Below are 12,140 nucleotides of genomic sequence, written 5' to 3' on the forward strand. Positions count from 1 at the left end.
ACAAGGGACTCCCCAGAGAGCTAGCCAGTTGTACAGAAAATAAATTCTTACAACATTTGGGGTAGTTAAACCGCTTTCTAAAAAAGTTGGAGGTCTCCCAGAGGGCATCTCTTCCAGCCCCCTGCTCGATGCAGGACATACAAAGCATGCTTGTTCTCTCCCACTCCGGAGGGTAGGACTCGAACCCATGGCTTCAAGCTACAAGAAATAAGATTACGACTAAACATCAGAAAAAACTTTCTGACAGTAAGAGCTCTTTGAACGGTCTCCCTCGGGAAGTGGCGGACTCTCCTTCCTAGGAGATTTTTAAGCAGAGGTTGGGTAGCCATCTGTCACGGATGCTTCAGTTGAGATTCCTGCAATGAAGGGGGTTGGACTAGATGACCCTTTGGGTCCCTTTCCAACTCTACAGTGTTGTAAACAAAATCTGCCCTTTTTCCCTTATGGGGTATCCAAGAGCCTGTATAGAGTCCTTACGTGGGTTCCCTATCAGTAGGAGAAAATAACAGAGGCCAACCAAAGAATATTGAGAAGCAAAGCAGCTAGTAAGCCTGATCTTTATTAAAGTTGTTGCAACAGGGTGCTCCCCTCACACGCAGGAGGACCCAGAACCTAAGTGTGCCTGCCCTTATATAGACATTTTAAATTGCCCGGCCTGGAGTCCAAGACCACCCCCAGAAACATCATACCCACATCACAGAAGGGGTGTAGCCCAAGACCACCCCTCAGATACATCATACCTAAACCAGACAAAAGGCGGTCTACAACAGAAATCTGAGTGCCTTGATTATCTCCTGCCTGGCAGGTTACCTGTTAATGGTCACTTGACTGGATTACCTGTGGGGGCCTGGCTAGTCTTTTGTAATGATAAATACTTAGTTCCTGAGCCAAGTCACAGGCTCACCCTGTTCATACACAGACATACCCTTAAGGCAGGATTTGTGAGGACAGAGACAATGGGGACGTTTTTCCATTTTCCTTCGACCTTGCAGAGAAATATTTGAGGTCAGTTTGGGAGGCACAAAATGGTTTCAGGACTTTTTCTGTGGGGTTTCAGACATGTGGTTTATATATACAGTTATGAACATTTATCATATACAGTCATACCTCCGGTTGAAGTAGCTTCGGGTTGAGCGTTTTCAGGTTGCACTCCGCGGCAACCCGGAAGTAACGGAGTGCGTTACTTCCGGGTTTTGCCACTCACGCATGCGCAGACGCTCAAAAATGATGTCATGCGCGGAAGCGTCGAATTGCGACCCGTGCACGCGCAGACATGGGTTGTGTTCGCTTCAGGATGCGAACGGGGCTCCGGAACGGATCCTGTTCGCATCCAGAGGTACCACTGTGTGTGTGTGTGTGTGTGTGTGTGTGTGTGTAAAACCTTAAAATTCTTATAACAACGGTTCTATGGTTCTACAGCTCTCTGGTCTGTGCTTTAAGACCTCCAAGGAGGGGAAGCCCAATGTCCCTATAAATCATTGGATTCAGTATCAAACCACTCCATCCCCTCAAGATAACATTAAACATTAAAAAAGCACTTCCCCATACAGGGCTGCTTTCAGATGTCTTCCAATTATTTATCTCCTTGACTTGCAGGTGGTATAACTCCATACCCTCCAACACTTCTCCGATAAAAATAGGGACATCCTAAGAAACCTGAAAATCTGGGGCTGTCCCTGGAAAACAGGGACACTTGGAGGGTTTGCTCTGCGTGTGTGTGTGAGAGAGAAAGAGAGACACACATAGAAAGAATAATTCAAGCAGCTGTGATTTCTTTGGGGGGGTGGGGCCCTGAAGGCAGCTCCTGTCAACTCAGTCCTCCGAAGAACCTAGGAACTGAGCTGTGGTTCCTAGAGAGGCAGGAAGTTTTCCCCATGTGTGGGAGTTGAGGGTAGAATTGCAAGACAATGGTACCTTCGCCTCCCTTCGCATCCCAGGGAAAGGAAGACAGGCCAGGTGAGATTCAGCAGGAGGGAGAGATGGAAGGAAGGAGGGAGGGAGGGAGGGAGTGTTTGTGCAGAAAAAGACAGGACCCCCCCAAAAATGAATAAATTGGAAGGACTGGGCGACACTGGAGGGATGGATTGGGAGAGGCGGCAGATGGGAACGGGGAGAATTTTCCCATTTTGGAGAAAAAGGGAAAGTCTAACTCCTCTCTTAGACTCGCAGGTGGCGGGAGGGGGGGGTCGTGATCTATGCAATCCGAAAGGGAATCCAAATATCAGCCACGTTTCCATTGCACGATCCCCTTTGAAGCAACAGCCCCGCCATCCCATCATTCATTCGCATGGGGAATGGGGGAGTTGGGGAAAAGAAGAGGGTGCCAGGGAATCAGCCCTGCTTGCGAGGTGGGGGGAGAGAAGGAGGTGAAAAAGACGCTCTCCCTAAAAAAGACTCCGAGCTCCTCCAGCTGCAAAGCCCCTCCAAGCCCCGCTCCCGCTTTGCATTGCATTGTCTTCCTGCCCTCCCTTCGCATTCAGATCTCCCTCCACTAACCCCGGGCCAGAAGATGGGAGGACTGCAGAATCATGCCATTTGTAGAGTTGGAAGGGACCCCCGAAGGGCATCTAGTCCAACCCCGCTGCGATGCAAGAATCCCTGCTGGAAACTTGATGAAATACTTGCTTTCCCTCTGCCAGGGATAGGCTGGCTCAGACCCACTACGAAAGAGAGTTCGGATCTGGTGCGCTTTGCACCTAGAATCATAGAATGGTAATAATAATAATAATAATAATAATAATAATAATACATTTTATTTATACCCAGTCCTTCCCGGTTCAGTGCCTGGCGTGCTCTGGTCCATAGGGTCACAAAGAGTTGGACATGACTAAATGACTGAACAACAACAAGTGTGTACAGGGGTCTCTCTTCCTTTGATGGTTGGAAGTAATAATAATAATAATAATATATTTTTATTCATACCCCGCCCTTCCCAATTCAGAAAACTGGGCTCAGGGCGGCTAACAACAAATTTAAAAGACTCAATTGATGCAACAAAAAAACAGCATAAAATACAGTATAAAACGTGAATAACAATAAATTCAGAATTCAAAAATCAATTTAGGCGGAAGATCCGTCTAATAAACATTAGATGATCACCAGGGCTAGCTGGCTAAATTAGTCCTATTTGAGCCAGCGAGGAGACCAGGGGAGAATTAACTGTGGGATCCCAGAGCGGGTAATCTTCATAAAAAGGGGAGGGGGAGGGAAGGAAGGGGAATAAAAGATCAGGCTAAGTTCAAATTGAAAGCCAGGCGGAATAGCTCTGTGTTACAGGCCCTGCAGAAGGAAGTTAAATCCTGCAGGGCCCTGGTCTCCTGTGACAGAGCATTCCATCAGGTCAGAGCCATCACTGAGAAGGCCCTGGCCCTGGTGGAGGATAGTCTGACTTCCTTAGGGCCCGGGACCTCTAAACTATGATTATTCAGGTCCTCTGCGGGGCATACCAGGTAGGGTTGGTAGAGTTGGAAGGCAACCCCAGGGGTCATCTAGTCCAACCCCCTGCAAGGAAGGAGAGTCCACCAGCTCCTGAGGGAGACTGTTCCACTGCCAAACAGCTCTTACTGCCAGAAAGTTCTTCCTGATGTGGAGTCGGAATCTCCTTTCGTGTAACTTAAATCCATTGGCACAGATCCTGCCCTCTAGAGCAGGAGAACACCTGCTTAGCTTATATGCCTGGGGCTTGCTTTTCCTTGCAGCTGGGAGTGCTCCCTTGCCTTCACCAAACTGGTGCTCTCCAGATTGTGGCTGGACTACAACTCCCATCAGCCCCAGCCATCATCACAAATGGTGAAAGGCGGTGGGAGCTGTAGTCCAGCCACACCTGGCAGGGAAACAGGCATAGGATTCATGCTTCCTCCGTCTTCCCCACAGCCACTGCGATGCCATCGGAAGCCCCACCTAGATCGTCTCTTCTTTGGGCTGGAGCGCAAAATCCAGCAGACGCCTCAGGTAAGGGAAGGGACTCGTGGGGAGAGATGGAGGAGGCAGCTGGGGGCCTTCCTTCGGGGTCACGATGTGTTTGTATGCAGGGAGGGGTTCAGGAACTGGCAGAATATTCCTCTTTCTGTTCACATTTGGCGCTGCAAGATGTTATTGCTTCCGCTTTCCCATCTGCAGAATCAGCCTTGTCCATTTCATATATATTTTAAAATACTTTTCAGGTTTAAATATTTCACTGATTTTACAATCATTTTGACATTTCAAAGCTTGACTTCCTTCCCCCTCCTTCTGCGGTTCCTTAAATTTATATTTAATGTCTTCTGCATATCCAAATTAACTTAATTTGCTCATTTATTCATCTTCTTTAAATATATACTCTTATGAAACTGAAGGTTATTACAGTAATCCTGCCAATGTTCTTATCTGTTTACAATTTATTTGTAAAATGTTCAATAGACAATTTCAATTCTTTTATAAAAAGTTTATTAAACAAAAAGAGTTAAAAATGAAACACCCCTCTCTTGCCTCACCCCATGAACAGTGCTGCATTCAGTGGTTCTCCTGCCCCCCCATCTGATTTGGGGGGCACTGAGGTGGGAGGAGTGGGAAAGCACTGTTGCACTGAGAAGACTGGAAATGTTTGTTGAATATATGGCGGGGGGAATTGTGTACACTTGAAAACGTTGGCAGCATTAAGATAAATTCAACAGTGTAAATAAGCTTTGATGGATGTAATAATGGAATACTGTATGGTTTAGTTTACCTAAAATATGCAGGGATTTTTGATATGCAAAATGAACCATGGAAAGAGAAGAAAGAAAGCCATGGATATTCTAAGGTTGTTTAAATGAGCATTCTAAATTGTAAAACAGAAAATTTAATAAAAATTATATACATATATAAAAAGAAAGCACTTTTGCAGTAACAAGGGACGTGGGTGGCGCTGTGGTCTAAACCACAGAGCCTAGGGCTTGCCGATCAGAAGGTTGGCAGTTCGAATCCCCGTGACGGGGTGAGCTCCCGTTGCTCGGTCCCTGCTCCTGCCCGCCTAGCAGTTCGAAAGCACGTCAGAGTGCAAGTAGATAAATAGGTACCGCTCCGGCGGGAAGGTAAACGGCATTTCCGTGCGCTGCTCTGGTTTGCCAGAAGCGGCTTAGTCATGCTGGCCACATGACCCAGAAGCTGTCTGTGGACAAACGCTGGCTCCCTCGGCCTATAGAGCAAGATGAGTGCGCAACCCCAGAGTCGGTCACGACTGGACCTAATGGTCAGGGGTACCTTTACCTTTACCTTTGCAGTAATAGGACTCACAACACTGGCTCTTGCCAGCACAACTATTTAGTTGAATTTGGTTGTAAGAATCCCATTGCTGCATTTTTCATAAGCCTCCACACTATTGGTAAAAATACAATACAATACAATACAATACAATACAATACAATACAATACAATACAATACTCTCTCAGCAGCTTTGTGAGTTTCCCCCTGCTTGGCTTATGTGTCTGTCTAGCTTATTCATTGGCCACTGTTCAAATAATAATAATATTATAATAATGTATTATTTATACCCCGCCCATCTGGCTGGGTCTCCCCAGCCACCCTGGGCAGCTTCCAACAAAGTATTAAAATACAGTGTTCAAAGAGGGAGCAGTGGTACACGTGGGGGAAACTACCTTCAAATGAAGAATCCTCCTTTCTTTCAGCAGAGAAGAAGGTGACTGCGTATTTCGCCAAGGGGGAGTAAAATCTCCCGGATCCAGGCCACAGAGCTTTGTACAAGGAAGCCACGATGGAGAGTTGTGGGAATCTGGACTCTGTGGGTAAAGATCTCTTTGGCTGATTGAGGTTGGAGAGGGGGAACTCCTGTTCTGACTATTTGCCACCACAATGGAGGGGTCCCAGCATAGAACATACCGTATTTTTCGCCCTATAGGACGCACTTTTTCCCCTCCAAAAATGAAGGGGAAATGTGTGTGTGTCCTATGGGGCGAATACAGGCTTTCCTGGGCTTCCTGCAGCTCTGCGCCACCCTCTGGATCCCGGCGCGAAGCCGCACGGGGTTCCAGAGGGTAGCGCAGAGCTGTCTGCGCTCCAGGGCTTCCTGCAGCTCTGTGCCACCCTCTGGATCCCGGCGCAAAGCCGCGCGGGGCTCCAGAGAGTAGCGCAGACCTGCCTGCATTCCGAAGCCTGCTTCGCACACCTCTCTGCAAGCCTGGGGAGACCGGCGCGGCTCCCTAGGCTTGCGGAAAGCAGGCTGTTCTGGGGGCTGGGGTCGGGGGAAGCTCGGGCTTCCCCCGCGCCTGCCCCGTGCCTGGGGAGGGAAATTTTTTTTTTATTTCCCCCCCCCCAAAAATTAGGTGCGTCCTATGGGGCGGGGCGTCCTATGGGGCAAAAAATACGGTAGTCAGTGCATCTGGCTGTTAACCAGAAGGCTGGTGGTTCGAGCCCTGGGAGGGATGGCTATGAACAGTATTAATGCATTGCAGGGGTTGGGCTAGATGACCCTTGGGATCCCTTCCATGATTCTATAAAATATTTTTACCAATAAATAAACTGGTTTTATTCTTTTGTTATTATTATTTTGCTTTCGAATAGTGCACCTGGTAAGCACCAGGGCTTGGGCATTGTAGTGAACTTTGGAATAAAGCTTTTGGAAATAATCATGCAAAATGTTGCAGTCAGCAATCTTTAGAGCTGAGAGGAATACAGCTGAGTGCCTGTTGTAATCTAGATTTCAGTAGCGTGCACAGAGAAGAATGGGGAGAATTTTGGAGCTGTTGTCATTAGAGAAATGGCTAATTTGACTCAGTCCCCTGATGAGATTTCTGCCTTGAACTCCTAACATGAAGGTGTTTTTTTCCTGCACGCAGGCCTCAGACAGAAGGACAATGAGAATTCTGCAGAGCCACCTGAGGGGTCGTCAGAAACAGCCAAGCATTCAGTGGGGAAGGAGCTTGGCGTTCAAAGGGGATGGAAAAAGCACATGGGAAACCAACCAAAGGCAGGGAGGAAGAGATTCTCTGCTTCTCAAGGTGCCAGTGTCCACAAACTCCTAATGCCACAGGAAAATCTGAAAGGAAATAAAAAAGAAAAATGCCCGGAGTGTGGGAAAACATTCAAAGATAAATCAAACTTGAACAGGCATTGTAGAACCCACACAGGGGAGAAACCATATGAGTGCCTGGAATGTGGAAAGAGCTTTGGTCACAGTCACCATCTTACCGTTCATCAGAGAACTCACACTGGGGAGAAACCCTATAAATGCACACAGTGCGGAAAAGCCTTCAGCGATAGCGGAAGCCTTACTGCCCATGAAAGAATTCATACAGGGGAGAAACCGTACAAGTGTATGGACTGCGGAAAGAGCTTCAGCAACAGCGGAAGTCTTCATACACACAGAAGGACTCACACGGGCGAAAAACCGTATAAGTGCCTGGAATGTGGAAAGAACTTCATCCACAGCGGAAGCCTTCATGCGCATCAGAGAATCCACACAAGGGAGAAAATGTACGCATGTGTGGACTGTGGGAAGTGTTTTGCTTCCGGCAGCCACTTTAACACACATCCCAAAACCCACACAGAGGAGAAACCTTATAAATGTATGGCGTGTAGAAAGAGGTTCATCAATAGCGGAAGCCTTAATTCTCTGCAGAGAATTCACCCAGGGGAGAAACCATACGAGTGTGTTGTGTGTGGGAAAAGCTTCAGTGACAGCAGAAATCTGACTGCGCATGAAATAACTCACACAGGGGGGAAGCCATATAAGTGCCTGGAGTGCGGGAAAAGCTTCCGCCAAAGCTATAATCTTACGTCACATCAGAAAACTCACACCGGGGCGAAACCTTACAAATGCATGGCGTGTGGGAAAAGCTTCAGTCGTAGTGGCAGCCTTCTTTCCCATCAGAGAACCCACACAGGAGAGAAGCCCTATAAGTGCATGGAGTGTGGAAAGAGCTTCATTGAGAGCCAGCAGCTTACTTTACATCATAGAACTCACACGGGAGAGAAGCCCTATAAATGCGCGGAGTGCGGGAAGACCTTCAGCACAAGCGGAAGCCTTAACAGACACCAAACGACTCACACAGGGGAGAGGCCCTTTCAATGTGCTGAGTGTAGGAAGAATTTCAGCCAGAGGACACACCTTACGAAACATGAAAGAACGCACACGGGCGAGAAGCCCTACAAATGTGCGGAGTGCGGGAAAAGTTTCAGCACGGGCGGAAGCCTTCACAGACATCAGACGACCCACACAGGGGAGAAACCTTTCGAATGCCCGGAATGTGGGAAAAGCTTCAGTCGTCGAGGGAATCTCAATACACATCAGAGAACCCACACAGGAGCAAAGCAACGTAAACATGTGAAATGTGAGAAAAGCTTCAGTGCGAGTGGCAGCCTTACCTCGTATCAGTGGATCAGTGAAGATGGTTAGCTGTATCTGGTATAAATGTCTGTATTGATGTGCATTTGTTAGTTTCAAGAATTAGGGTAGCCGTGAGGGGCAAGACATTTCTGGCACCTGAAAGACTGAAACCAATTTATTGAGGCATAAGCTTTTATGGCCTAAAGTTCACATCATCAGCTACATGGTTTTATCTCGATCAGCAGGCGCTCCCCCAATTTGTGCACCCCCCCCCCAGTTTTTGTGGGGGTTCCATTCCAGGTCATTGTGCATGTCAACGGTGCACAGGTAAGCCCACCACACCCTGTTGCACCCACTTCCAGGGCCAAAAACGGTGTACACCTGCTTTGAACACATGGTCTGTGTGTGTGGTTTGGGAGCTGCATGGTCAGGGGAAAAACAGTGCTGTCCAGGGTTGTAAAGACTGTGGAGATGCTGCCAGGTGTCATAAGAAAGCTGCAGAGATAGCGCAGGATAGTGCGCACCCCGGAAATGATCTCTTTCAGCTTCTGCCTTCTGGAAGAAGGTACAGGGTTATAAAGACTAGGACTAGCTGCCTGAGAAACAGTTTCTATCCAAATGCGATTTTGGTTTTAAATGCAGTGTAAGGAGTCTCTCTGGGAGTATATTGTATTTTAAAAATGGGGTATCAAGAGTTTTTAGGGATCTAACCAGGTTGGGATAGCTGGGATAGCAGGCTTGTTGGTTTTGAATGTCTTATGTAGATTTTTCCCCCCCATTTCGTTGTTCTGTATGGGACAATGACAGTAAAGATGATTGTATCGTATCGTATTATCATATCAAATGGGGAGTTGCCTGTATACACATGTTGGGTGTACAAAGAAAAATCAAAATATTGAGGTTCGATGGAAAGGAAATGCAGAAAATCCTGTGACAATTAAGTGAAGCTTCAAGGAAAAAGAGTGACTGTGCCCAAGTCATAACATAAGCATCGTAGATTTGCTCAGTTAGTTAATTCTGGTGGCAGAATAGAAAAACACGAGCTGTCTCAAGAGACAGTGGGGTGCATCTCTGTGGTGAAGTCAAACTGCTGCACTAGCCTGGAAGACCCCACTCTTGGCCTCGCTGATGGGGTCCAAAGGAAAGCAGAGCAAGACGTTGCCATAAGGAGTACAAGGCGCCATCCAACTGTCTTTGGGACTCCACTCTGGACTCATGTAGGGTTTGCTCCTGATACCTTTTCGTCTCCTGAAGGTATCCTGCAAGGCAGTGGATGTTTAGAATCAGTTTTCCTTCTCCTCGATGGTCTCCTTCCCAGATGGACAAGCCCCACCTGCCTCTCGCTTCCCTCTGCAACATGTGCAGAAACCTTGACTGTTGGCTCCCCTCTTGGTCTCATCGGTCCATCTGCCAGAGCTTGTCTTCACGTGCAGGGGAAGCCCCTAACTCACCAAGGGTTTGAGACCCATCGGCTCCTCTCACCTGGTTTAGCTGGCCAGGTGAAGCCATTTCCCCAGGTGTGGCTGCTGCCGCACGCTGACAGCTTCTAGAAGCCACGGATGAGAGCTGAGTGCAGTTTGGGGACCAAAGGTGGACAAACTACCCCATAAGGAGCGAGACATGTCCCCCACCAGAGGCACCATCCCTCCCTAATACCCCCACACCCCAAATAATGGATGGAATTCAGTGTTGTATTCTGAAACACAACATTCTGCTTCCCATGACACCCCCCTTCCCATGCACACTGATCTGTGTTTTCCCCTGACCTCCCCAGAGCCTTTTTTTTTTTTTTGAGGGGTGGGAATGAAAGGGGAAAGGCCCTTTGTACTAGTGCAACTACTTAGCTGAATCCGGCACACAATATTTATTAAATGGGAGCCCATGGGGGCGTGTTCGTTTCCAAACATTCCCCAGGCATATTTTAAAAGGATCAATGCATTATTTCAGACTTTTGTTTGGGGTACTTCTCCACATTCTTTAACGCTTAAAAAAAATGTCGTCACCTATACCAGAAGAAGGATTCAATTTTTCAAGACATCAGTCTGTATCAGTGAAGCATATTTGCCAGAACACACAAACAATTGGTTCTTTCTCCCTGAGTATCCCAGCACACTAAACACAGAGGTGTCGTACTTAACACCCTTTTTGGATGAGTCTAGGTATGTAAAAAAGAATGACCCTGTGCCAATTTCAGTTATCTATATTGTCTTGTCAGTTACAAATTGATCCATATGCTCATGCTAAGTTACCTTTAAGAGGTAACCTAGATTTTAAAAAGAGGCAAGACTTTTGCGGAGAAAATGCATAGATTGTGGGACTGATACATTAGATCATTGGTAGCTCACAGATGGATAATTTGTATAGTTCCTATATTTGTGGTTCAGATTCCATTTACCAGGTAGTGCTAAATGGCAGTATTTGTTATTACCACATTTGTTGGTGTGTTTATGTCCTGTCTGCTCCGAGTGCTTCCCATGTATAGATCAATCGATCGATCGATCGATTGATCGATCGATAGATAATGTTATGTAAAGCAGAACGAATCTCTTCATTGACATCAATACCAGGGAAGATTCTGGAGCAGATCATTAAGCAAACAGTCTGTGAGCACCTAGAAAGGAATGCTGTGATCACCAATAGTCAGCATGGATTTCTGAAAAATAAGTCATGTCAGACTAACCTGATCTCGTTTTTTGACAGAATTACAAGCCTGGTAGATGAAGGGAACGCAGTGGATGTAGCCTACCTTGATTTCAGCAAGGCATTTGACAAGGTGCCCCATGATATTCTTGTAAAGAAGCTGGTAAAATGCGATCTTGACTATGCTACCACTCAGTGGATTTGTAACTGGCTGACTGACCGAACCCAAAGGGTGCTCATCAATGGTTCCTCTTCATCCTGGAGAAGAGTGACTAGTGGGGTGCCACAGGGTTCTGTCTTGGGCCCGGTCTTATTCAACATCTTTATCAACGACTTGGATGATGGACTCAAGGGCATCCTGATCAAATTTGCAGATGACACCAAACTGGGAGGGGTGGCTAACACCCCAGAGGACAGGATCACACTTCAAAACGACCTTAACAGATTAGAGAACTGGGCCAAAACAAACAAGATGAATTTTAACAGGGAGAAATGTAAAGTATTGCACTTGGGCAAAAAAAATGAGAGGCACAAATACAAGATGGGTGACACCTGGCTTGAGAGCACTACATGTGAAAAGGATCTAGGAGTCTTGGTTGACCACAAACTTGACATGAGCCAACAGTGTGACGCGGCAGCTAAAAAAGCCAATGCAATTCTGGGCTGCATCAATAGGAGATCAAGGGAAGTAATAGTGCCACTGTATTCTGCTCTGGTCAGACCTCACCTGGAGTACTGTGTCCAGTTCTGGGCACCACAGTTCAAGAAGGACACTGACAAACTGGAACGTGTCCAGAGGAGGGCAACCAAAATGGTCAAAGGCCTGGAAACGATGCCTTATGAGGAACGGCTAAGGGAGCTGGGCATGTTTAGCCTGGAGAAGAGGAGGCTAAGGGGTGATATGATAGCCATGTTCAAATATATAAAAGGATGTCATATAGAGGAGGGAGAAAGGTTGTTTTCTGCTGCTCCAGAGAAGCGGACACGGAGCAATGGATCCAAACTACAAGAAAGAAGATTCCACCTAAACATTAGGAAGAACTTCCTGACAGTAAGAGCTGTTTGACAGTGGAATTTGCTGCCAAGGAGTGTGGTGGAGTCTCCTTCTTTGGAGGTCTTTAAGCAGAGGCTTGACAACCATATGTCAGGAGTGCTCTGATGGTGTTTCCTGCTTGGCAGGGGGTTGGACTCGATGGC

At 47.1% G+C, this 12,140-nt stretch overlaps 1 protein-coding gene across 10 annotated transcripts; it reads left to right on the forward strand.

The window, feature by feature from the left end:
• The first annotated feature begins 1,747 nt into the window (after positions 1–1,747).
• Positions 1,748–9,131, forward strand: LOC128409375 (zinc finger protein 420-like). Of its 10 annotated transcripts, none has more exons than XM_053379789.1 (4): positions 1,748–1,956; positions 2,481–2,712; positions 3,874–3,951; positions 6,814–9,131. In XM_053379789.1, exons 3-4 carry the CDS (start codon positions 3,882–3,884, stop codon positions 8,370–8,372), a joined length of 1,629 nt encoding a protein of 542 aa, XP_053235764.1. In that variant the 5' UTR covers positions 1,748–1,956; positions 2,481–2,712; positions 3,874–3,881; the 3' UTR covers positions 8,373–9,131. The 10 variants fall into 10 exon arrangements, with proteins under 10 accessions (XP_053235764.1, XP_053235762.1, XP_053235765.1 ...); XM_053379791.1 differs by lacking the exon at positions 2,481–2,712 and adding an exon at positions 5,650–5,763 and having other exon boundaries at positions 1,939–1,956; XM_053379792.1 differs by lacking the exon at positions 2,481–2,712 and adding an exon at positions 5,647–5,763 and having other exon boundaries at positions 1,942–1,956.
• Positions 9,132–12,140: the final 3,009 nt, after the last annotated feature.

This window comes from Podarcis raffonei, chromosome 2 (genome assembly GCF_027172205.1).
Source record: "Podarcis raffonei isolate rPodRaf1 chromosome 2, rPodRaf1.pri, whole genome shotgun sequence".
Taxonomy (NCBI): Eukaryota; Metazoa; Chordata; class Lepidosauria; order Squamata; family Lacertidae; genus Podarcis; species Podarcis raffonei.

What these genes read in the sequence shown, in the direction of transcription:
- LOC128409375 (XM_053379787.1), top strand. Translation starts at nt 1,908, where the DNA reads ATGGTACCTTCGCCTCCCTTCGCATCCCAGGGAAAGGAAGACAGGCCA. An exon ending in GGGAAAGGAAGACAGGCCAG is followed by an intron (nt 1,957 to 3,873) that starts GTGAGATTCAGC and finishes TCTTCCCCACAG; the next exon opens with CCACTGCGATGCCATCGGAA. An exon ending in AAATCCAGCAGACGCCTCAG is followed by an intron (nt 3,952 to 6,813) that starts GTAAGGGAAGGG and finishes TCCTGCACGCAG; the next exon opens with GCCTCAGACAGAAGGACAAT.